This window comes from Ammospiza caudacuta, chromosome 3 (genome assembly GCF_027887145.1).
Source record: "Ammospiza caudacuta isolate bAmmCau1 chromosome 3, bAmmCau1.pri, whole genome shotgun sequence".
Classification (NCBI taxonomy): domain Eukaryota; kingdom Metazoa; phylum Chordata; class Aves; order Passeriformes; family Passerellidae; genus Ammospiza; species Ammospiza caudacuta.
In genome coordinates, this window is record NC_080595.1 from 80,048,188 (window position 1) to 80,071,121 (window position 22,934).

Consider the following 22,934-nt stretch of genomic DNA (forward strand, 5'->3'; position numbering starts at 1 on the left):
GCTTAAATAGGGCAGACAGAAGGACTTTACTTTTACACTTTGAGATACTATGGAAACATTTTGCTTATTAGCTTCCAACGTTTATTATGGGTCAGACTTCTATTCCCAGGAGCCTAATGAAACTGCTGATCAGAATCAACTTATTCTTAACAAATTCTGGGTATAGACCTTATGTTCTCCTCTGCCATGAATGAGTGTTAAACCTTGAATGTCGTGCTGAAGTGTAGGTGTGTGCTTTCTGTATTTCTAAAGTGTTGTACGTGGTGCTCATTCATGGCTTTCTTCTACATGCCTTAGGAACTTCCCATGCAGTACTGCTTTTCCTTTTCTTATCTCTTGTCTACTTGTCATGTATAGCCTTGGTTTGATTCCTTTTTCTATCCCCCTTTCCCTTCTTGTAAGAGAAATTGTTTTCCCTTCTTTGGCTTTACAAGGAAAGAACTGTAAAGAATCTGTCTACCACCTTCACTCTGTGTCCTTCTGAGTGGAAAAATGGCTGATCTGAGTTAGAAATGACCTTAATAGATTCTTGGGATGTTTTAGGTGGCTGGTTGAAAGAAGAAGTTGCCTGCTTTATTGTAAAGGGAAAACAAATCTTTCTGAATCTTTCTCAAGGGTGGAACAGGGAGAGATTTTATTTCCTTCACTGAGAATGCTAAAGATAAAGCTGACTTAAGCTTTTTTAGCTGAAAAGCTTGTATTGCATGTAGCTGTACTAAACTTCAACTTCATTGCACTTGCCAATACTAAATTAATGAAGAAATATGGAAACTTATTTATCCTTGAATGTTTTGATCTAATTTCAGAGATTATGGCTTGAATATATAATGTATAGTTTTTATTCCCAGTGTGAAATTAACGTCCCATTTAAAATATGATGGACACAGCAGCTAGAGGACTTGTATATTACAACTGGCTACACTGGGATTTGATTCTTAGTGTTGTTAAATGACACTTAAAAAATGTGAAGTGCCAGCCTGCTGAGTTTCTCAACATCTTTTGCTGTTCCCTTAAGCTGATGAGCTGTTTACAGGGGCAGCATTGCCTGCTTTGGCAAAGGACTGATTAATTTTTATAGATAACAGGGCTTGGGTGATAAATTTGAGTGTGTTAATGACCACCCAATATCTAAATCTCACAGCCAGAGAATTATTACTGACTGCTGAGTAAACATTTACTTCCTTTCAAGATCAGTTATCTGAACAGGTTATATATTTTACCTCTGTGTTTCTGGGTCCTTTAACAGTCTTTTGTTCTTTGTCTGTTGTGCAGGCAAATTAGCTTGTAAAGAGAGAAGTTCCATTAGAAGGCATGTACAATTCCTGGGCAAATTACAGTTGAAAGTGCAGTACTGCAGCTGCCTAAGAATATAGTCAGAGAATATGAATTTTTTTCTAATAGAAATAATTCTTAATGGGTTTAAAAAAAAACCTTAATGCTGTCCTTTTCAATTAAAAACACATTTTAGGCATTGATTTAAGGAGTGCTCTCAACAGCTGCAAACCACTGTACAACAATAAACATTTCTTGATTGTCATTGCTTCTCTGGCATACCTAGCACTTTAAAAAGACTAAGAAATAAAATAAAAATAATAGTAAAAAAAAAACCTCCCAAGTCCCAACAAACACACTAACCTGAAAAGAATATTTTTTATCTTAAAATAATACCTACCAGTAACATTCTGCCATTTAAACTTCTTAATTGATGGATGTCAGCTAACCTTTCTATGCTTCGTTTGTGTTGGGATATTTTCTGAGAGGGGTGGTGCTGGCCTAAAAAGAATTGGTTAGCTGCGTACTTGGAAAAATTTAACTGTGAATCTTTATTAAAAGGTTTTTTAAAGTGAGCTAACAAAATGGAATTTTAGGAACAATGTAATTTTTGGGAATCTGTATCCTGCTGTCTTTTAGGGAAGATGAGACACTTTAAGAAATTAATGATCTTTCTGAAAACATAATAGAGAGGGGTGAATACATGTAAAATGTATTTTCAGAAATTGTCATTTATTGCCAGTGTCACTAAATTTGACTTTAAAAGTGTGTATTTAGAGTGTCTTGTGGAAATAGCATACAGATCCAGTTGTCAATGTGCTGGATTTTGTGAATCCTTAAGAAGGTATTTTGCCTCTTAAAGTGTCCAGAGCTGATGGAAAACTTAATCTAGGAGAATTTTTGTAGCCTTAAAGAAGTTAATGTATAAATGCTGAATTAATTTATCTATATGGACTTATTCTGATATTCACTATGTTACTACTTGGTCTGTTGTCACTCGAGGTTCTTGGATTTTGATTCAGTGTCCTGAAACGAACAGTGTTCTCCTCCAAGATCTCTTATTGTCTGATTTCTTGTATCCCTTTTGTTGCTTTCCTTTAATTTAAGAATTGGATTTGTAATAATACCAACCTATAAGTTTGCTCCCAAGGAGGAAGAGTTGTACTAAGCTGTGGTTTGGTCAGTCTTTCTTGAAGACTATTAAGGAGCAATCAGGACAAGAGAGTCAGAATAGTAGAAAACTGAGGCTGCTGGATGTTTTTTCTGTGCAGAGAACAACCTGTGCTTTTCCCTTCAAGCAGCTCTGCATTGCTGTCAGGGTGTTCTCTTAGGAATGCTGCACTTCCAGGTTTTATTTGCCATATAACAGTGTGATACAGAAGTTTACATTCCTAAAGATTTGTTCATGCTAAGATAGTGGTCTTCCTTTATGCAGGTTGTTTTTATTCTTCCATGTCGCAACTGATCTCTTACTTTTTTCTTTTAGAATAAGGGTTTTTTTGTTTGATTTTAATTTAAGGTATGTTAACTTTTCAGGGTGGAAGATTGTACAATTTTTTGTTTCTCTAAAAGAGAGGAAAAAAAATGTATTTGGAGGAATTTTTTGGGGTATTCCTTGGTGTATATTTTTATTATGTTTGTTTGTTTATTTGCTTGGATGCCATGTTCGGCAGGATGGAGTTTTCAAGATGAATCTTTCTCCTGATGGAGCTCTTTTGGCAGCTATTCATTTCTCAGGAAAACTGACGATCTGGTCTATTCCATCTCTCAGACAACAAGGAGAATGGGACCAAACTGCTCAGGTAAGAAGAATGTACATGTTTAGAAACTTGAATTATATATCTTACTCTGCTCCTCTAGAATTGTGTTTTTGTAGGAGTGAGAGGAGTTCAGGTAACTGTGTGTTAGCTACACACAAGCTTCCCAGTCAGCTCCATGTTTTTCAAGAGCCCTATACTTACATTTATTATAATCTTTCTATGTTACTCCCATGAACTGTGAACTTGAAAAATTAAGAAAAAGAACCAATCATGTTGCAATGAATTTTTCATGAGGCATTTTGGTACCAAGTAGGTAACACTGTTAGAATTAGACTACAACACCATTAGACTGAAATGCAGTTACAGAAGAGAAGTAGAGGCTAACATGGCTAAATTTGTTTCACTGGTTGAAACTAAATTCTGGATGTCTTAGTATATTCTATTCCTTCCTCAAAATTTACCATACCTGGTTCCAGATGATGCTGTAGAATATTTTCTTAATCAGTTTGCTGTTAAGTCCGATGCTTTCTGCAGGAATTATTTGCAAAACTAAGTAGAGGAACTTTCATTAGGAATTTCTCAGACACTGGCAAACTTTTAGTGACTTGTGTGAATTAAAACACTGGAAATTTAAAGCTAATTAGTTTTCAAAGAAAAAAACCCCAACTTTATTTTAATGAGGAAATGCATTCTGAAAAGTGAAAAATCTGAAGTGAAGCACACTAGTATGTGAAGTGTTGTGATTTTCCTCCCATTAATTTATTGACTAATAGTTAAAGAAAGGCTTTTCACTGGGAGTACTGTATGCTATGCTCTGAACCTGTGAGATATAAACCAATATACGTTCCAAGCAGGGTAAACAAATGGGATCGAAATGTAATTTCAAGCTTATTTAGAAAAGCATTTTTAAACAGCAACCAAAACAAACAAAACCTTGAAGAATTTGTGTTCTAGTGTTGAGATGAGTACTGTGTCTATAAATGCATATCTATTTATCTCTGTTTTTAATATATACTTCAGACAAATTTTGCTCAAGGATGCTTACAGTGAGTTGTATTTTTTCTTTGTTTTTAGTAATAATGAGTATGTATTCTGAAGGAGCATTCAGGACTTCATAATTCAGTGAGGGTGATATAAAGGAATATTTAGTGCTTGACTATTCTCAAAATTTTTTTATAGGTGAAACTGGTGTCCAAGTATAATGTGTATTTTCATAATATGTGTGAAATTAAATTAGACTGGCCTTATGTTTACTTTTAATTAGTAGACTCTCCTCTTTCTACTGAAAAATCAAGTCTGAAAAACACCTTCTGCTTTATCCAAATGTGCTTTAGTTATTTCAGCTTCCTGTACTTCCACTGTGTTGCACTTGGGGGCAGGATTTCTGTCACTGCTAAGTCACGTTTAAAATAACAGCACTGCAACCTAATTGTAAACCTTGTGGTGCCTCAGTTAATAATGCTGCTGCTTTTCTTGCACTAGTCTTCAAAGGGGCTTTATATTTCTGAAAACAGCTGGGGAAAATGCTTAGAGAACTGTGCTAGACTGTCACACAGGGCCACTACACAGACTCTCTTGGAGATTATTTTATGTGCCTGCAGTCCTGTGTATAGACATGAAAAGCAAACACTTGGCTTTTGATTGCTGGAGAGGAGAACCTTTATTTCTGAAATCTTTTGGGTATGATTACTGTTTAAAGCTGGTCAGGCCATGACTTGTGGTTTTGGTTTTTTCGTTTTTCCTTTTAATTGTTTGTGGAAAGGTACAATGGTGCTGCAGCAGTTGTATATTTATGCTTGAGAAGAGTTTGAATTTGTAGAGAGCATTTTAATTGAAAAATGAATGGGTCAACTACAGAGTAAATAAATGGATCCTGTGTTACTTGCATGTCTTTTTTTTTTTAGCCTGGCTATGATGAGCTTAACCCAGACTGGAGACTCTCTAGTGAAAAAAGAAAGAAAATAAAAGGTATGCAGTACAGTTAGATCATTATTTTATATCACTGTGGAGTTAAAAATAGTAATGCAAATACATGAGGACTGAAATAGCTGAATTAAATCTCAGTCAGGGTGCCAAAATTGCGTGATTTGAATTTGTAGCATGGTAGATCTAAATGACTGTCACAATAGGTTTTTTTTTCAGATTCTCTTTTAGGAATGCTTATATAGCTATAAAAAAGTTGATATTTCAGTTAGCACAGGATTTCATTTTTTCTTCCTGTAAATGTCTAATAAATCTTGAAAGGTACTTTAATTAAAAGATACCAGTTAAAATTCTAAAAACAATTCTAAAGCAATTTCCTCTAACTGGATTTACCTCATCGCACTCTATTATTTTCTGAAAGCTCAGGCCAGTCTGAGCAGCCATTTAGCACCTGGTTATTGCATGGCTGTTCCAAGAGTGCAGAGATCAATAGCTATTCCATGATCCATTTGCTGCTGCTTATACACATCTATATTATTAAAAAATTCCTGCTTCTTTTTAATATTTTCTTTGGAGATTCTGTCTTCAGGTTAATTCATCTGACTTCATACGTAGGCACTGCTGGTTAAGCACTATTTAAAAAAGGAATAATCTGACCTGTTTGTTAGTGCTGTTTGGGAAAAGGTTGTTTTCATCAGAGAAGAGGGAAGTGACATGTGGGGGCGAGCAATATGATCCCACTCTCTGATGAGCCTTTTATCCCAATACCCAGTTACCATAATCAAGACAGTGACTGGAAATGCTATAGCTTCCATCCTCAGTCCTAGAAACTTTCTCGTTTACTTGGTTTTTTAGTTTAACATTCCTAACAACATTCTCTTGGAATATGTTGATATGTTTACTTGTCCTCAAAAGTACTGTAGCCTGTTCTGATTTTCACTATTAGGTTTGTTGTCATGTTGATGGCCTGATAGGTAATGAAGTAGATCTTTATCATAGATGAAAAATCTGTTAGTTTTCGTGCAAGTAAATCAGTTTACTGTGAATTTTTTCCAAATAATTTATATATATTATGTTTGTAATTGTGACTTTTTTTTTGTTCTCAACAGCTTTATTTAATACAAATATGGTTTAGTAAAAGATAACTGATATAAAATACAGACTTAGTGAACCAAGGTTGCAAATATAACAATAAATATCTGTTAGATTAGACTGTATTTCTTCATAATGGCAGTCTCCTCTGTTCTTACCTGAGGTTTAACATTATCTTTCTTTATATGGTGCATTCTTATTTTAGATAAAGAGTCCTATTACCCATTGATAGATGTAAATTGGTGGGCAGATAATTCTGTCATCCTTGCTCGCTGCTCTGGTGCATTGACTGTGTCATCAGTCAAGACATTAAGGAACCTGCTGGGAAAGACTTGTGAATGGTTTGAGAGTTCTCCCCAGGTCACTTCAGCTCATGATGGAGGATTTCTAAGTCTGGAGGTGAGCAATGCATAAGCAGGTATCCTTGTGGATTGCAGTATAACAGTTTGCTCTTTTATATGTGATCCTTAGGTAGGGGGGTTAAAATAGAAGATGTTACTGCTAATAGGAAAAGTGATTCTTCTTCCTTATCTGTAGATGGGCATTGCAGGGGGGTTCCGAACTTGCTGCAGCTTAACTGTTCTAAGAAAAACTTGATCAAATAATAAATAACTTGTGGAGAGTAGAAGCAAAACTCCTGGAACGTTGAGTCTCAATGAGAGGAAACTTGCAACAGAAAAGAATTTGTGTTGACAGTAACCTTGCATTGTATGTTAGTGTTCTGAAGAGCATTGCAACCATCCCTCTTCCACTTTGAAATGCATGACTCATAAAGAAGGAGTGAACACGTTTCACTTAGACATACGGAACACAGTGAAGGCAGAGCCACATAAGAGATATATTTTTTTGTTTATTTTTAGTAGGATTCCAGAAGGGAGTAAAGGATAATAAAGTTAATCAGTAATTTTCTTTAAAACAGAGAAAATTACTCCTTTTTAAAGCTTATATTGAAATAGGTCTTAAACATCTTAATCAAAAGTTTAACATTAGAATCAGAAAATCTCAGTACAAAGCTTGTGTGTATGTTTTTGGAAAGTTGTATTGTTCTGGAAGTAATATGTACAGCTTGTGACTGGCATACCACAGCCTAAGGATGTAGTCTGAGATTGCATTGAATAGAAAACCTTGATTTGAACAGCTGAGAGTTGAAAACACTCCTGTATGCTGCAGGAAGCTATAGAAAGTGTGGAAAGCTGTCTCCACTGTTCTGCCTTATCTTGGCTGATGCAGGAGGTGTAGGGTAAAAGTAGGTTACTAAGAAGCCTTCACTTTGGTAGGTGAGGGATGAAACCTCACATCCAGGAGACAGATGCAGTCAGGGTTTGTGGAACAGGTTAAGCAACCTGAGAAACGAAGGGTTTTAAGGAGAGAGGGAGGAAGGATGTTGATTCTGTAATTTGAAGTGGAAGATGTACTCAGTTCTTACTAAACTAGTTAAGATGTGCTAGGTGGATGCTTCTTGTTCATGTTTTCTTGCAGTGTGAGGTGAAACTCGTTCCAAAAAGATTGCGCTTGGAGAGCAGGCCTGGTGATGAAGATGAGGGAGATGATGACTCAGACTCAGATGAGGAGACTTCTGCTAAGGACAGATACTTCAGCTACCTAAAGCAAGGCCTGTACTTTGTAACAGAAATGGAACGATTTGCTCCTCCACGGAAACGACCACGTACTATTACAAAGAATTTCCGCCTTGTCAGCTTAAGATCCACAACTCCAGAGGAACTGTACCAGAGAAAAGTGAGTCTGGAAGGAAAAGTAAAATCTCTTTTAATCAGCTTTATTTAGAAAGAGCTTTTTCTTTTAATTCCTGCTGTACTGACAAAAGGATTTAGGCACATATTTCTGAGAGTCTCTTAACTCTCAATGTGCTGTGTCACCTGATTAAAGGGATCCACTTTTAAAAATAGCAGTATGATAACTGAAATGATGTGATGTTTCCACTGGGAGTCATTGTGTAGCATTGGCTTGGCTAGTCTTGGACATGTACTCGTGTTTGCATGTAGTGCAAGACTTGGCAAATATATTGAATGAAATCAGTTTCACTTGTTGTTGGCCCAGGAGTGGGTTAACTTACAGTCTTCTGTGAATGTTTTGCCTATTTTTTCAGATATATGTAACACATTAAGCCTCTGAGTCATTCTTACCAAACAGATACTGCTCTGTTTTTAGGGATCTTGGACAGACTGCTTTGTCTGTGCTATTCCAGTTGTTCTGCTGGTAAACCAGCCCACTCTGTAACTCTTACAGTTCCCAGGGAATGCTGCTGTCAGACTAAATATGATGTATAACTAATATAATGTTACCCAAATAACATGTTCCTTTTATTTGAGGGGAAAAATCTTTGATTTTCCAGAGGTGTCCATCAGATCTGAATCTTACTTATCTATATCTTGAACCAGTCTCTTTCCTACCTGCTTATGCATACCCACAGTAATTATCCCTCTGCCTCTTTCAACACACAGAATTAACAATTCATTGTTCAATATGGAAAATCAGATGACTTTAATTTTCACGTGTTTGCTTTTTAGATTGATAATGAAGAATATGGGGAAGCTTTGTCTTTAGCTCAAACATATGGCCTTGATTCTGATCTTGTGTACCAAAGACAGTGGAGGAAGTCGGCTGTTAATGTCGCTTCAATTCAAGACTATTTGGTGCGTTTGTGTTTTGTGATTTTTTTTTTTTTTAAGGCTTTCTTATCAGACTGTCTGTGTTATCTTTACAGGAATGGAATTCTCAATTGTGTTCTAATTTATGCAATGTGAATTGGTGGCAGTTTGAAGAATTGCTCTGAAAATTCCATTTCATGTCATGTGTAAGAGAGCAGTTTAACTGAAGCCCTGATCTAGAAACCTTGGCAGCGAATGAAAGTCTTTTGGAATATTTTCTAACTTCTGTTAATAGCAACACGCTTCCTGTGTGTAATCTCTTCCCCCACATGCCGCAATAGATTATTGCCTGGCAGATGAAGAATAATAATTGGAAATATCAACTGTTTATACTTCAAGTTATTATAGAAAATAAATTGTGAAGGTGAAGTTGGTACAGTAGCTGTATCACAAAGTTTGAATAACAAAATTTACAGTGAACTCTGGAAACTGTAACTGATCTTTTCAGTAGAATTCAACATGGGGTTTTTTTGGCTTGGAAGAAAAACTGCTAACTCAGCAGAAAAATGGTGTTTAAGTTGTACAACCTCATGGTTGTGGTAAACTATTAGTAATAGAAATATACTATTACTATAGAACAGTAATATATAGTTCAGTATTAGAATAGCAGATAGAGTATGGTATTAGTAATACAGGTATATTAGCGTATATATAGTAGTATAGATAGGTATGTCAGTCTAGTATTACAAGAGATCAAGAGAAGTGTATTCTATATCTTTTCAAGTCAGATATTGACTAAATGTTAAAATTTAGCCATTCCGTATGTGATCTGTAATGTCAACCAAAGATCAGCAGATAAGGCAAATATATTGTGTAATTTGGGTGCCTGTTCTGTCACAGAATCTTAGTGAATGTGAAGAAAATGGTATTGAAAATTACTCTAGTGCTGTTGTGGAATTTATACACTTGGTGTATAAAACATGTATTTTACCCCCAAACCATCACATTGTATTTAGTGTAAAAAGGAGTAAAGTTAATTAGAAAGTGCACATAATTACTTCTGTTCCAGTTGTGGAAGTTCTCCTAAGTAATTTGATATTTCCATGCCCTTTTCTGCCACATATATATTCCCCGCTGAGGGGATTGTGTTTATTTTGTTCTCATCTCTTTTGTTGGTTTGCATTGTCAGTCACCAGGGGAGCTTGACATTTTCTTAAGAGGACGAAATACATGAGAAAACTTTATTGTAATCTCTGATTCTGTTGCTTTGGATTGGACTGCGTAACGTTGTGTCTGTTCTCTTGTTCTTGGACAGAGCAAAATCAAGAAACGTGCATGGGTTCTTCATGAGTGCTTGGAAAGAGTTCCAGAAAATGCAGATGCTGCTAAGAAGCTGCTTCAGTATGGCTTGAAAGGCACAGACTTGGAGGCTCTTGTGGCCATAGGAAAAGGAGAGGATGGTGGCAGGTTTGGGAAGAATATTTTTTTTGTTTGTTTTCTTTTTAAATAATGGTGTATAAAGTATTTTATGGTAATTTGGTAATTTTTTTTTTTGTATCAACCACTAGTGAAAATATTGGGAAGCTTTTGTAGGACATAAAGAAAGGTCATGCTTTGACTCAGACTTATTCTATAGATGTCCATAAAGTACCTATATATTTTACCTATGTATGTATATAAAACACAGTGTTCATTGTAAATATATGCCCTGTAATTTCTTCATCAGAGGGAATTTCTGATGTCAATATTTTACTATGAGAATCTGTTTCTCTTGCTGCTTCTGAAAGCTGCAACTAATCCTATAAATGTGTTTAGTTATGTCTTAGTTGTATTGATCAAGCAGAAGCAAGACACAGTAGAGACAATTGTCCTCAGTGTTCAGTTTCTGGTGGTAGAAATAGAAAGAGGCTGTTCTTTGTGCAGTCTTCTATTGCCATTGTGTGCTGGAGAGCTGCTGCCAATCCAATTGCTGGCTGTGGAATTTAGAAACTTCTATGAATTTTGGATTTGGTTTGTTTTAGGGAGGGAGTGGAAACAGAAGTTGATGTCTCTTGTTGGCTTGGGAAGAATCCCTGCTTGTTTAAAACACAAAAATTCAGTATTTTTCTATAAATATGCAGATTTTTAGTCAAAACATAGACAAAAGGCTGTTTTAATATGTTTCTTCAAAAATGATTTAATTTCTTTTTTTCCCCCTTTGCTTAGATTGTTGATTTTGTCTTCCAGATTTATTTTACCAGGGGAAGTGGACATTGAAATTCCCTATGAAGACCTTCTGTCACCAGATGAAGAAATGGATACTAGAAAGGAAAAGGAGGCCAAAAAGCGTCAAGAACTGCTAGCATCAGTAAACTTCTCAAAGTAAATGAAATGTTAAGCCATGTTTTATTCAGAATTATAGGTTTATAATAACTACACAGTTGCAAGAACATAATTACTCATATATATTATTCCTGCTAGAAAAGTGGTATAAATTTTAATTGGCATTATATTGTGTCAAGTTCTCGGTTTAGTTAATTTCTTGATATATCCCAGTGCACAAAGTCATTAAAATGTGTAACCTTTGTCTTCATATGCCTGTGACATAAAATATTAATGGCAAATGTGAAAATTCCTGTTCTGAACACAGGCTGACCCTGGAACAGAAGGAGCTGTGCCGTAGCAGGCTGAAGCTGTTAACTTACCTTGATCGCCTTGAGACCTATGAGGTGAGTTCTTCTGAGTTCTCACACCCCAGGTGTTCCTGCAACTTTTGCAGCACCTCATCTTACCATTTTTGTTATTTATTGTGGTATTAATGTTTATTGCCTTGTTGAAAGGCTATAAACTCCAGTCTATCACTGGAGAAAAGTAAGATGTTTTCTGTTTGAGTGACTGTTTCTCCTGCTTCACTGTTTCCAAAGGATGGCTTCTAGTCTTGAGAGGTGCAATTGGGCAAAAGCCTGCTTTGAGCATCCTGTGTCTGCAGGGAATTGAGTTATGCAAATACAGGGGATGTAGAGTTCAGGCACGGTTACTGTGATATCCCTGTCTGTCAAATTGACAAGTTCTGTGCAGGTTCTCTAACAAATCTTTTTCTTCCATGAGCTTACAAATGTGATAGTTTTTGGAATGTCAAACTGTATTTTACTAGGTTTTTAAATTTAAAGTTTGCAGTTGGTAATGCACACACTCCCATTTATGGAATTAATGATGTCTAAACCTTAATTAAAATAAGGCAGAAAATGGTTTTAGCTTATCAATCAAAAATGCATCTGTTTTTTTCATACTGAAACAAAAAACCCAGCATACTTTTCAGCATATATCTCATACTTACTCATCCTAGGATAAAAAGATGTGTGGACTTTTTGATGCTTTTGTAAATCTTGTATAAAAAGCAGTCTTTTTTTTTTTTTTTGAAGGAAATCCTTGGAGGGCCTCATGCAGCTGAACATTACGATGGAGAATTCTTTAAGAAGTTCAGAAATCAGAATATTGTACTTTCAGCAAGAACTTATGCTCGGGTATTAATATTTATGTTGCTAGAATCCAGTGTTGTTTTGATATTGCTCTTTGCACTAAAGTGCTTTTTCCTCCTCCTTTTGAACTTGGTTGAATCTCAATGGAAATTTAAGAGGTAGTGTCTTTGATTTTAAATAAATGAATGCTGTGACCCTGACCTTGTTTTTTTGTTGCTAAAGAAAATTTTAAAATGAACTGTTTGTTGTATGACCTAAACTTTCTTGCTCATTTTCATTACATTGCTCTATTTTCAGTCTAAATCAGTCTTAAGCTCTGCAACTTACTGTTCTGTTCTTTAGGAAAGCAATGTGAGAGCCCTGGAAATTTTGTTCACTTTCCATGGATCAGCTTTACTTCCACACAGACAGGCGATTCTCTCCAATTTCCCAGAGACCACTTCGCCACACGAGTATGCTTTGCTGTTACCTGAAGCTTGGTAAGGCTGCATTGATAGATACTAACTCAAAGGGAGAAGATTTTTAGATTAATACATAAATTAGTTTCCCTGTATGGCACTCTGTTATTGGTTATTATCTGGAATCAAGAGAGCAGCTTTGTCTGTATGGGTTTTGAGTTTACCAGTCATCGTTTTTAGCTTTACTTTGTGCCCTTTGTGGAATCCTTTTGGTCGTTAACAGGAAAGTTGGGATCTAGAGGTTCTTTACTCCATTACATATCTAAGAGGGAACATGGACTTGTCTGACCTGAAACTGCCCAGATTTTCACCTGTGTAGTACTGGTCTTTAATTGGCTTGTGGTAACAGCCACTGTTAGGAAAGGAATAATACAAGTGTTTAGGTCCCTGGAAGCAAATGCATTTTTCTGGATTTGTTTTGTGAAGTAATTTAACACTTAAGCAGTCAGTAACTTCAGAAACATTAATCTTATTGGTACTAATTCTTCTGTAACTTGGTAAGGTAGAATTTTGAAAAGCTTCAAATACAGACTTTCCTACTGTTTCATTTCAGCATAAAAGCTTATTTTATTGTAAATTTTATTTTTCTAAGAGAGTCTTCCTTGAACATCATAATTAAGTTCTTCATATTAATTAGAAGAATTTTTTGCTTTTAGAGTGTTTCTTTTCAACTCTTCAATTATGATATTAGTTTTGAAGCAAATTGTTCAGTGCTCATAAAGAGATGGACAGATTTCATTATTTGGTACTTTACAATAGGACTTTGAAGCCTTACTTAAAGAGGGAAAGTTTCTAGAGAAGCTAATAGAATTTTTTTGACATTATTATAGTCAAACTTTCCACTTCAAGGTTTTGCCAGTCCCATTTGGGCAATTCTTCTTTTACAATAGGGTTTTTCAATTCATTCCCCTGAAACTTTTCCTAACTCAAAATACTTACCAGTTTTGTTGTCTCTGAAGAGAAAGAACAGTCTTTATTTCATGATAGCTAATGCTTCCCTTTTTATTTGTTGGTAGTATTAGGAACACATTTAGTGATTTAATTAAGGTATGAAAACACTTGTTTTATCCTTTTCTTTAAAGTACAAGTTATGACCATGAAGAGAAATTATTGAAGTGTTTATAAAATTGGTAAAACATATTCAGTTTTTCTCTTTTTTTAAGGTTTGGAGTGTGACACACAGGGAAGAATGGTCATCTTAAATGTGGTTACGGTCCATTGTTGGTCATAAATAGGGTCCTTGCGTTTCTGAAGGGTTATTTGTTCTTGGTTTTGTTGTTTTTCTTTTTGTTTTTATAATTTTTTTTACTTTGTTGTTCTGTTTGTTTACAAAACTGACTTATGTGCCAAGAGACAAGATGACAGCTAAAATAAAACATTTCACCAGTGATCTAGTAGTAAAGATGGGAAGTTATGGGGTAAGAACTTAGTTTTGTCTGCTATTGAAAAATGAAAGTATATATTTTGAATTTTTATTCTCATAGCAGACAGAACTTTCCAGTGCTAGGATCAGGTATGTGCAGGTTCACACTTTTTATCCTCCAGATTGCAGAATAGACAATACTGTGTATCTTTTGAAGTTTTTGTCTTTGGACAACTACAAAATGAAGATGAGATTAACACAAATCCCATACACTTATAAAACCAAAAATACACTGTATATTTGATATAAGCTTTTCCTAAAACTGTTTCTCTGCTACAAAACTGATTGCTCATAATGTTGTTAAATATACTCCCTAAATCAATACTTTAGTAATGTGATTAAATATGTACTGATGGCAGTGTCTATCAATGAGACCAATATACTAATGAAATAGATTTAAGTTGTAGACAGTGAAATTTTCTTACTATTTTAAGGAGGCTTCTGGCAATTCTTGTGTCATATGAATTGAAGAGAATTGAAGTTCCTGGTAATTTTTTTGTGATTTTATTGTCCTTGTCTCTTCGGTGGTTGTTTTTTAGGGAATTTATTAGGATGGTAAAATTGCTGACATTCTGTAGATAGGGGCTCTCTAGCTTATGTAGCTTGTAGATACAGGCATCTCAGGACAAGCAGTGAATCAATGTTGATGAACTTTGACTTTAGGCAAATAGATTCTGAATCAGGAAAGGACTGTCTGGTTTTCCTTTTGAAATTTCACACTGTTGCACTTGGGAAATAGGGGGTTATCCTTCAGGAGCTTTTTACCTCTTAGTTGCAAAAAAGGCTGCTCTCCAGTGATTTCTCTTAGATCCTTGTTTTTTCTGAAAATTTTCAGTCGCAGTATTTGTACCAGTAGATTTCAGTAGGGTATTTGGTGCATGTGATGAGACCACTGGCACAGGTCAGCTGATGGCATTGCCTGGTCAGGAGTGCAGCCTGATCCAGTGGCCTTGCTTAAAGAGCACCTTGTTCATGCCTTGTTGATGCCTTTGTTGCTCAGTTTCCTGCAGCTCAGACCCCTGCTGATCAGAAACGGTTTTGGTGGAGGTGTCTTCTGCATCTTCCTCTATGGCTCTGTGTGTGTTTGTGTGTGTAGGATGAAGTTCTGTTTTGAATTTACCATATTGTTGTGTCTGTGTATGCTGCACACTTAGAACAATAAGGGGGTTGATTCCCAGCTGGAGCTCTGTGAGGTGACACTCATCCCTATGGGAATTCACTGCATTGCTCTATGCTCACTTAGTTCTTCCATCTCAAGGGAAATCTGGCAGAGGAGAAACATGAGATTGTGTAGCAGGTGCTGCCTTGTTAGTGCATGGAACAGATGAAGTGAGTAAACAGGCACCTCCATCTACAGCCCAGGGTAAGAGCACTGAAACAGTTGCTTGCTGTGCACCTCCACCAACATGAATACACATTCAAGTGCTTTATATGATGAACTTCCTGACTAGTAAGAAATGTTTTTGTGAAGGTTGTGTTACAACTGTTCATCTGTGTCCTTCAGTTCACCTGCCAGCTCTAAATTCTAAGTACCTGCTGAAAGAAAGGTTCCTTTGGTTAGTGCATTCTGTAGGCATAAAGTAGGTGTTTTTCTTGTACTTGGACATGTAATTTACATCAGGATGGCATTTAAAGGGCAGTGTCACAAAAATTTGAGATCTTGTCAGTCAAGGAAGAGCTGGCATAACAAATGGAGGAAAAAATTAGATTTTTTTTCTCTTTTGTGACAGGTTATTAGGAAATACATATATTTTTTTCCTGTATCTGCTTGTAAAAAGTCTCAAATAGTAGATATACTTTTGTTTCTCATTTTTGGCACATATTTTATAGCTTAGCATCTTTTGGGGTTACTCAGAAGAGTTCAGGAGTTCTGTGTCTAAGCAGGGAATTTATTTATTCATGAGACTTCTGCAAAAGTCTGTGATTTAAGTAAGCTCAACAGCTCCCTAGTTGAGAAGGAATCTGAAATAAAAAGACACATTGGTGGCTGTAAATGGTATTGGTTTCAAATTGGTATTGTGATAGATGAACATTACTAAGTAATGTGTTTTTGCAGAATTCGGATTGTAGTGTTTTCCTACTCTTTTCATATTATTTCTCAGCTTCTTTTATGTTGATGGCTCCTGTATCTCTGCTGTCTCTTATTGAGATTCATGCTCCTTCTCAAAGAGCCATCAGATGCACAGACTACATCTGTTAAGACAACTAGAATGAAGGTGGTAAAAGTTCAGGCATTCAAAGGAGCTGATAGCTCTTTTTAATCTCTGTTTTAATAGCTATAGCTAGTGTTCTTAGTCTGTAGTTAAGACTGTTGCCCTGAGGTTTTTAAATGTGATCTAGGAAAACAGTGTTTTACTGCCATTATAAATATGTAACCAGAGTATTTTTCCATTTTTAAAAGTTTCTTATCCTTTGTACTTGGCCGAACTGCTGTATTATAACATTACTGCTCACATTTTCAACTCACAGAAGTCTGGAACTTCAAATGTGTGGTTCCCTCAGCAGCCATAAGTCTGCTATATTGCACATTATGCTATAGTAAAAATCTTCCCCCTAAGATAGCATTTTTTAATGTTTCTGTGTTTTTGCTTTTTAACTTTTTCAAATACCGGTGTTCGGTTGTGACATAAAGTGAATTTTTACCAGAGAGTGCTGGATGAACTCCATTTGCCTGATGAACTGGGATAGGAATGTGGAAGTATCTCCTAAAAACTTAGTGAAGGTTTTAAAACCTGAAAATTTCCATGTAGTTGACTTTCATCTATGAATGAGTAAGTACTACTAAGAGTTCATAAGCAGTTGACTTTGCCTTTTCCATAATGATATCTTCTCCTGAACTAGGTTCTTAGTTATTGCCTGTGGCACTGTAGCTTCAATAAAGCTCTTAGAAGTTCATCTCTTCCCTTCCTTATATGTGCATGTAAATAGATTTGATAATGGAATGTCTGTGGAACTGTCTAATATATAGTCCCCTCTTTTTCATATTATTTTTTTTTCTTGTGAAGCTAAACTTTTGGTTTTAGTGTAATTCAGAGGTGTTCATGTTAAAAGAATTAATCTCATGGTTAGATCCCTTTTTGAATTTGCTTGAATTGATTTGTATAGTGCTACAGTGAAAATAATAAGGGCCTGTGTTTTATATGCATGTCTTTTATCTTTGCACTAATAGGAAGAAAAAAACAGTTCAGAGGAAGAAATGTAGTTAATTTCAATGATGTATTTGGTAGAAAAAAACAGCAAATCTTACCTTCTACTATGAAGTAGAAAAAATAATTTTTTGAGAGAAAGATTAACTTGTCATGATGACACTCATGCTTTTGTCTGGATTGACTTCTGGTAGGAGCAGGGAAGGTTCTTGTCCATGTAAAAATGAAGCAGTGATTTGGAGGAAGAGAGGCTCCTCTGCAAGCTGCTTGTGTGTGAATCTGTGATAACAACAGGAATAGCTCATTTATAGCCAGGAGGCTGCTGCAGACTGTGAGCTGGTGAAAGTACCATAGATGTTGGTTGTGAGGAGCTTTTGAAGAAGAGAATGAGAACTTGAAGCCATGAGGGAGATGTGGAGAACATGAACTGTCAGGGAGGAAGGAGGGAGGTTTCACAGAACCTGCTGTTCTGGAGCTGAGGTGTCATTTAGCTGAGAGAGCCGAGTATGTTCAGCATGGAGGAGGTTTCAGACAGGCCAGTAGCAGCCTTCACATAACTTCCTGTAGCATGTGAGTTGAACTGTGGCTGTTTATCCACAGAACATTGACAGGATTTCCTTTGTATTTCTGGCTAGTAAATGCTGGACATATTCTGACTTCATCTACCATGTGTGTCTCTTGCCTGCATAGTCCTGAACTGGGGTTTGGCTTGCCTTGTCCAATCTTCTGGTGAGGTGTACCACTGCTGTTGTCTCATCTGTTCATTGTTCTTTTACAGGGTTTAGAATAAAATTTGTCACAGGAACATTCATTATGCTTTATAAATGTACACTTCTGAAGTAGTATTTCATGATTTGGTGGCAGACAGCTTTGATCTTACTTGGAGTTCAGCTTTGTCTTTAAAATAACTTTCAAAAAATCAAAATGGGCTATTGCCTTACAATTTTAATTGTATGCATGAGGAAAAAAACCACAGCGAGCTTCTGAACTGTGCTTGTGTGGTGTTAGCTGACTTTTCTGATGTTTAGATTATTCATTCTAGGTTGTTTAGGAGTGAAGAAAGTTTCCCTCTCCCCAGATTTTATTAGAGGTTAGCCACATTGTTAAAACATAGCTTGATTTGTTTATATGAAATCAGTTACAACTTTCTCCTCTGGTGGCAGAGCTGCTTCAGAAGGCCTGAAGTAGTCACTACAGTGTGCATGGCAGGGATTCTGAAGGTTAGCTAACTGTGGCGGGCAAAAGCTGTGGGATACCTTTTCCACTGGTTTATGCAGACCAGCTTTCCCAAAATGCAGGATGTTTTAGGCAGCAGCTGCACTTCAGTCTTGATAAATTTGTCACACCCTATGGGTATTTCTGGAAAATGAAGCACTTCTCTCTCTCTGCTCACCACTTCTGTATCTGGTAGTATATTGAGCAGTTGGAAACCTAAAAATACATATAATCAGTTCTGTAGTTACATTTACTAATTCATTGTTCAAATTCTATAATGAAAGAGGAGAATGCTTTCATCCACTATGAACAATGCAATACATATCCCAGCTGTTTGAGACTGTATATCTTGGATGCATTTCTTATATTTCATCCTCAACTATGGAATAATTGTGACATAACAAAACTGTTTTAGAGATATAAGAATTGCAGAGCAACAGAAAGTGGCGTTGATTTCCCCATTGCTATCTGAGAAGATACAGCCTTTGGACTAAAGAGTTTCTAAATTAAAGGAAAATAGAATATTTTAGTTATTTTATATATGTAACACACAGGCTTCCAAATGAGGAATAAACGAGTGTTTCAAACTATTTTTCAGACAGGGAGACATGATTAAAAAAAGACAGCAAAGGTTTATCTACTTCCAAAATGTCCCAAACCTACTTCTAAAAACATCAATGTCTTTCACCAAAAAGATACTGTTTCATAAATGTTTTGGGGCAAGTTGCACTATGCATTCAATGTGGATGAGTTTACAAGGGAAAAGATTTAAAGAAAAAATACTCTGAATTTTCAACTTGAAGAGTCCTGGAGACAGGCCTGTTCTATGAAATGCTTAAAAGGGAAAAAAAAAGCAAACCCACACAGCTGGTATTGGTAATTGAGTGAATTGGAATCTGACCTTAAAACTGAGTTAGACCTTCCTCTTTTGAAAGCCTGTCCTTGGAGAGAAAATAATCTTCCGGATTCAATAAATGCAGTTGGTATGATACAGAAACTACAATAGCAGGAACTTCTTTTGTCAAAGAAAAGAATGGGAAGGATTGCCAAGCCAACATAAGCAATAGAGTGAAAAGAGCAATACAGGAAAAGTCAGCTCTTTTTGAAGAAGCAGAGCTGAATACCTCCATAATCAGTCAATTTACTGGATTTCAATCATATTTATTCTGCTGTTGAAAAGAGAGAAGGTTAGAAGGTGGGGGAGAAGCAGTGGCTCAGGAAAAATAAAAAATACCTCACAGCCATGCTAATATTTGCATACAATTATAGTATGGCACAGCTGATAGTTTTGTTTGTTGGGAGAGAAGGCCACCTGCCTTGGTGACTGCAGTGGTCTGTCAGCAGCCATGTCTGGAATTCCAGGTGCACATGTCTCTGACCTCTGTGGGGTTTCAGGTACAAGAACAAACCTGCAGAGTTGTGTAGCACCAGGAGAATGAGCTCTGGATCCAGTGCACAATGCATAAACAGCAGGCTGGCTGTGCATTCACACCTCAGCCCTGCTAGATCTCTCTCTGGGGTGCAGGGCATGTGTGGAGGTTCTGATGTGCCCCCATTCAGCTGCATTTGCTGTACAGGTGTTGTACACAAAGCATTGTAGAAAAATGTGAGTTCCGCCTCTTTTCAGATACATGTTCAAACTTCTGTACCGTTTTGTTTCTTCTGTATGCGTGAATTTTCAGACTGCAATGGTATTTTGACACCTGAAGACTTTTTCAACTGACTTGCTTCCTTTTTAACAACTATTCCAGAGTTTTGTTGCTCTCTGTTTCTGCATGAGTCACTGAAATAACTGAGAATAGAAATCCAAGGGAAAAAAACTAGTCTGTGCTAAAGCATAAGTATCAGTTAAGAACAAACCTTTTGGTAAATGTTGAGATAAATATAGCATTCTAATCTTTGCCTTTATAGAGGGCTTAGGTACAGGGATGTCTCATCCTTTGTTTGTGTCAAGACTGGTTTGTTCCAGTCCTTGTATGTAATTTCAAATACAGGAGTTTTTATTAACTCTTCAGAATGAGGAGAGATAGTCAGGACAGTTGGACACAGTCATGTAGGGGGCAAGAGGAAATTATATATTTTATTAGTATTGTTGAGAAGGTGAATGGAGATAGGAGTCATCTCTGAGTGCTCTGGGTTCTGCTAGGGTTTTTTGTGTGTGTTCTGAGCTCACCAAGAAACTTACATGTTAGAAGTAACTTTGCATAAATGCTGATTTATACTAGGATAAAAAATCTAAATATCTTGCAGCTGTATCTTTATTGGTGGTGTTTTCTTTAAGCATTTAGAGAAGATGGTTTCTGAATGCTGCTTGACTCTTAGTGAGAAGTTAAAAGTCTGAAATTCCTCTCCCAACTTACTCCAGTGGTGAACCTGAATACTTTTAAAAAGGCAAATGGAGCCAGAGCAGAAAATACTTTAAAAAGTATTTTCCATGGCTTATTCATACACCTGACTTAAAATATTTAACTCTTAACTTTTTCTGCTGTGAGAAAGGGGAAAAAGATAGAGGTAGACATTTTGTAGTCAAGTTTGCACTGCATTTCATTTCTTCACCATGAAATGAAAAATCTTTTCCTCTTTAGTGTTTCACAGTGAGGTCTTTTAATAAGCTTTTATGAAAGACTTCTGAAGTATTCGTTTAGCATTTCAGGAATTGAGGTGTCTGGACAACTGTGGGGTTCAGTCCCGGAAAACCTTATGCTGAAACATAGGTAGACTTGACCAGAAGGCAAATGGCCAACAGTAGTTTTCAGGAGAGGAAAATAGGTACAGGCAAACACACTGCAACATTTACTTGAAGTTTCTCAAGTGAGAAATAACATACTTCCATAAAATATGGCTCAGATATCCTCAGCTAGATATTTTCTAGATGTGAACTTTCATGAGATTTTATTCCAGTACAGTATTCAAGTACATGGTGGTTTATCTTCTATGCCATGCAGCAGGTAGTTAGCAGCTCAGCTACATATTGTGTAAAACAGCATCTGCTGTTTATTGTAAATGAGGCCCAGTCTCATCAGGATTTACAGTATTGTAGGAAGTAAGTACAGTGAAATATCATTGCCTATTTAAGTGAAATGATAACATGAACAACATGGAATCAGTCTTGACATATTGTTTCTTTCTTCTAGGATTCTTCACTCTGCTCTGGCATTTAGAAAAGGGACATCATACACTTCTTGCCTCTAGTCATTCATATTGCTTGTCTCTGTACTTTTCACCTTTATTTTTATTGCACTCTTTTGAGAAAACAGCCAGAGAGTTGCACATTGCTTTGTCCCTTGATGGATTTTGGAGTTGCAGAGAAAGGGGAAAGGAAAGCAACTTTCACAGAGGGCAAAGCCTGGGAACCTGAATTGAGTGAGATCTTCCTTAACTGTTTTTTTTTTTTTTTAAGCAGTAAACCTTCAGCTTCAGTTGACATTATAAACCTGGGATGTTAGGGAAGTTATTTTTAATGTAGTCTTTATGTAATTAATGACTTCTGCTCTTCGGAAAGGATTCTGTTTTAAAGTCTATTGAAAAAAATATTTTAAATAGTTGGTATTTAAGGGCAAACCCAAGTGGCTTTTGTGTTATAGAAAAGGGGAAGGATGGGATAGGAAAGAAAGTATAAATGTTTAGCTGGGAAGAGCAAAATGCAAATTATTTTCTGAAAATATTAGGGATATGGAGTAGTTGCATGTCTGTAAAAAGAAGCATTTGCTAAGAACTGTTAACTTTAGGCCGAGGTGAGTAACACTTGCATGAAAATTAAACTTTTTAGTCTCTAATACATGTATGTCAGAGTGAGTAAAATAACTCAACTATGTTATAAATAATTGGAGGTTAGAAATGTGTAATTTGTATTATTACATAACCCAGTTAAAAATATGCAAGTTTTGCCAAATTTAGTGGTAAGCCTTTTATGCTACTGAATCTGTAAAGAAATGACTTCTTATTTGGAACTATATGTCCTGGATGGAACTTGCCTAGATGTGGATGTCCACCACATGTATGGCAAGTATGCTGGATGTGACAGCAAAATTATGAAGAATATGTTCAATGTGGTATTTGGCAGTGGACAGGCTTGGGTCACTAGAGTTTTCTTTAACTTCTTTCTTCTTTTTTTTTCTTTTTCTTTTTTTTTCCTTTCTAATTTCATATGGAGGGGATTGTAGCATTAGGGTTGTGTGTGTGTATTTTGAGATATTCTGGCTCCTTGTGATACAGATCTCATTCATGCAGGGGTGGTTTTAAATTTACATTATAAATATCTGTATTTGTTTATTTGTAGTAATTTTCTTTTCACATAATTTTTTAGTCTAAAGAGGAAAATGTTGAAGTTTAAATACCCATGAAATGTGTGCACCTCTTTCCTTACTATTTTGCATGACTTCTTTCTCTCAATAACAACCAAAGCAACCACTGGAAGAACACCTAAACCAAAGAAAATTTCTTCTGGGCTTCTGAGATTAGATAGCAAGATTTATTTGGGTGGGAAGCTCTTACTTAAGAGAGTCATAAAAGTGCAGGTGACTACTGGGAACAAGACTTTGCTTTCAGAGTAAATACAATAAGTGACATGTGCAGCAA

The 22,934-nt window shown here is 36.1% G+C and overlaps 1 protein-coding gene across 1 annotated transcript in view; it reads left to right on the forward strand.

Annotated features, from left to right (window-relative positions):
• Nucleotides 1-22,934, forward strand: part of NBAS (NBAS subunit of NRZ tethering complex) — a 159,298-nt gene that overhangs the window by 17,192 nt on the left and 119,172 nt on the right. The window contains exons 12-21 of the mRNA XM_058800751.1: nucleotides 2,946-3,074; nucleotides 4,937-5,000; nucleotides 6,253-6,446; nucleotides 7,527-7,784; nucleotides 8,576-8,701; nucleotides 9,972-10,123; nucleotides 10,883-11,017; nucleotides 11,286-11,364; nucleotides 12,058-12,159; nucleotides 12,457-12,593. Of these exons, the coding sequence (XP_058656734.1) occupies nucleotides 2,946-3,074; nucleotides 4,937-5,000; nucleotides 6,253-6,446; nucleotides 7,527-7,784; nucleotides 8,576-8,701; nucleotides 9,972-10,123; nucleotides 10,883-11,017; nucleotides 11,286-11,364; nucleotides 12,058-12,159; nucleotides 12,457-12,593 (1,376 nt within the window). The remainder of the gene's footprint in view (nucleotides 1-2,945; nucleotides 3,075-4,936; nucleotides 5,001-6,252; nucleotides 6,447-7,526; nucleotides 7,785-8,575; nucleotides 8,702-9,971; nucleotides 10,124-10,882; nucleotides 11,018-11,285; nucleotides 11,365-12,057; nucleotides 12,160-12,456; nucleotides 12,594-22,934) is intronic.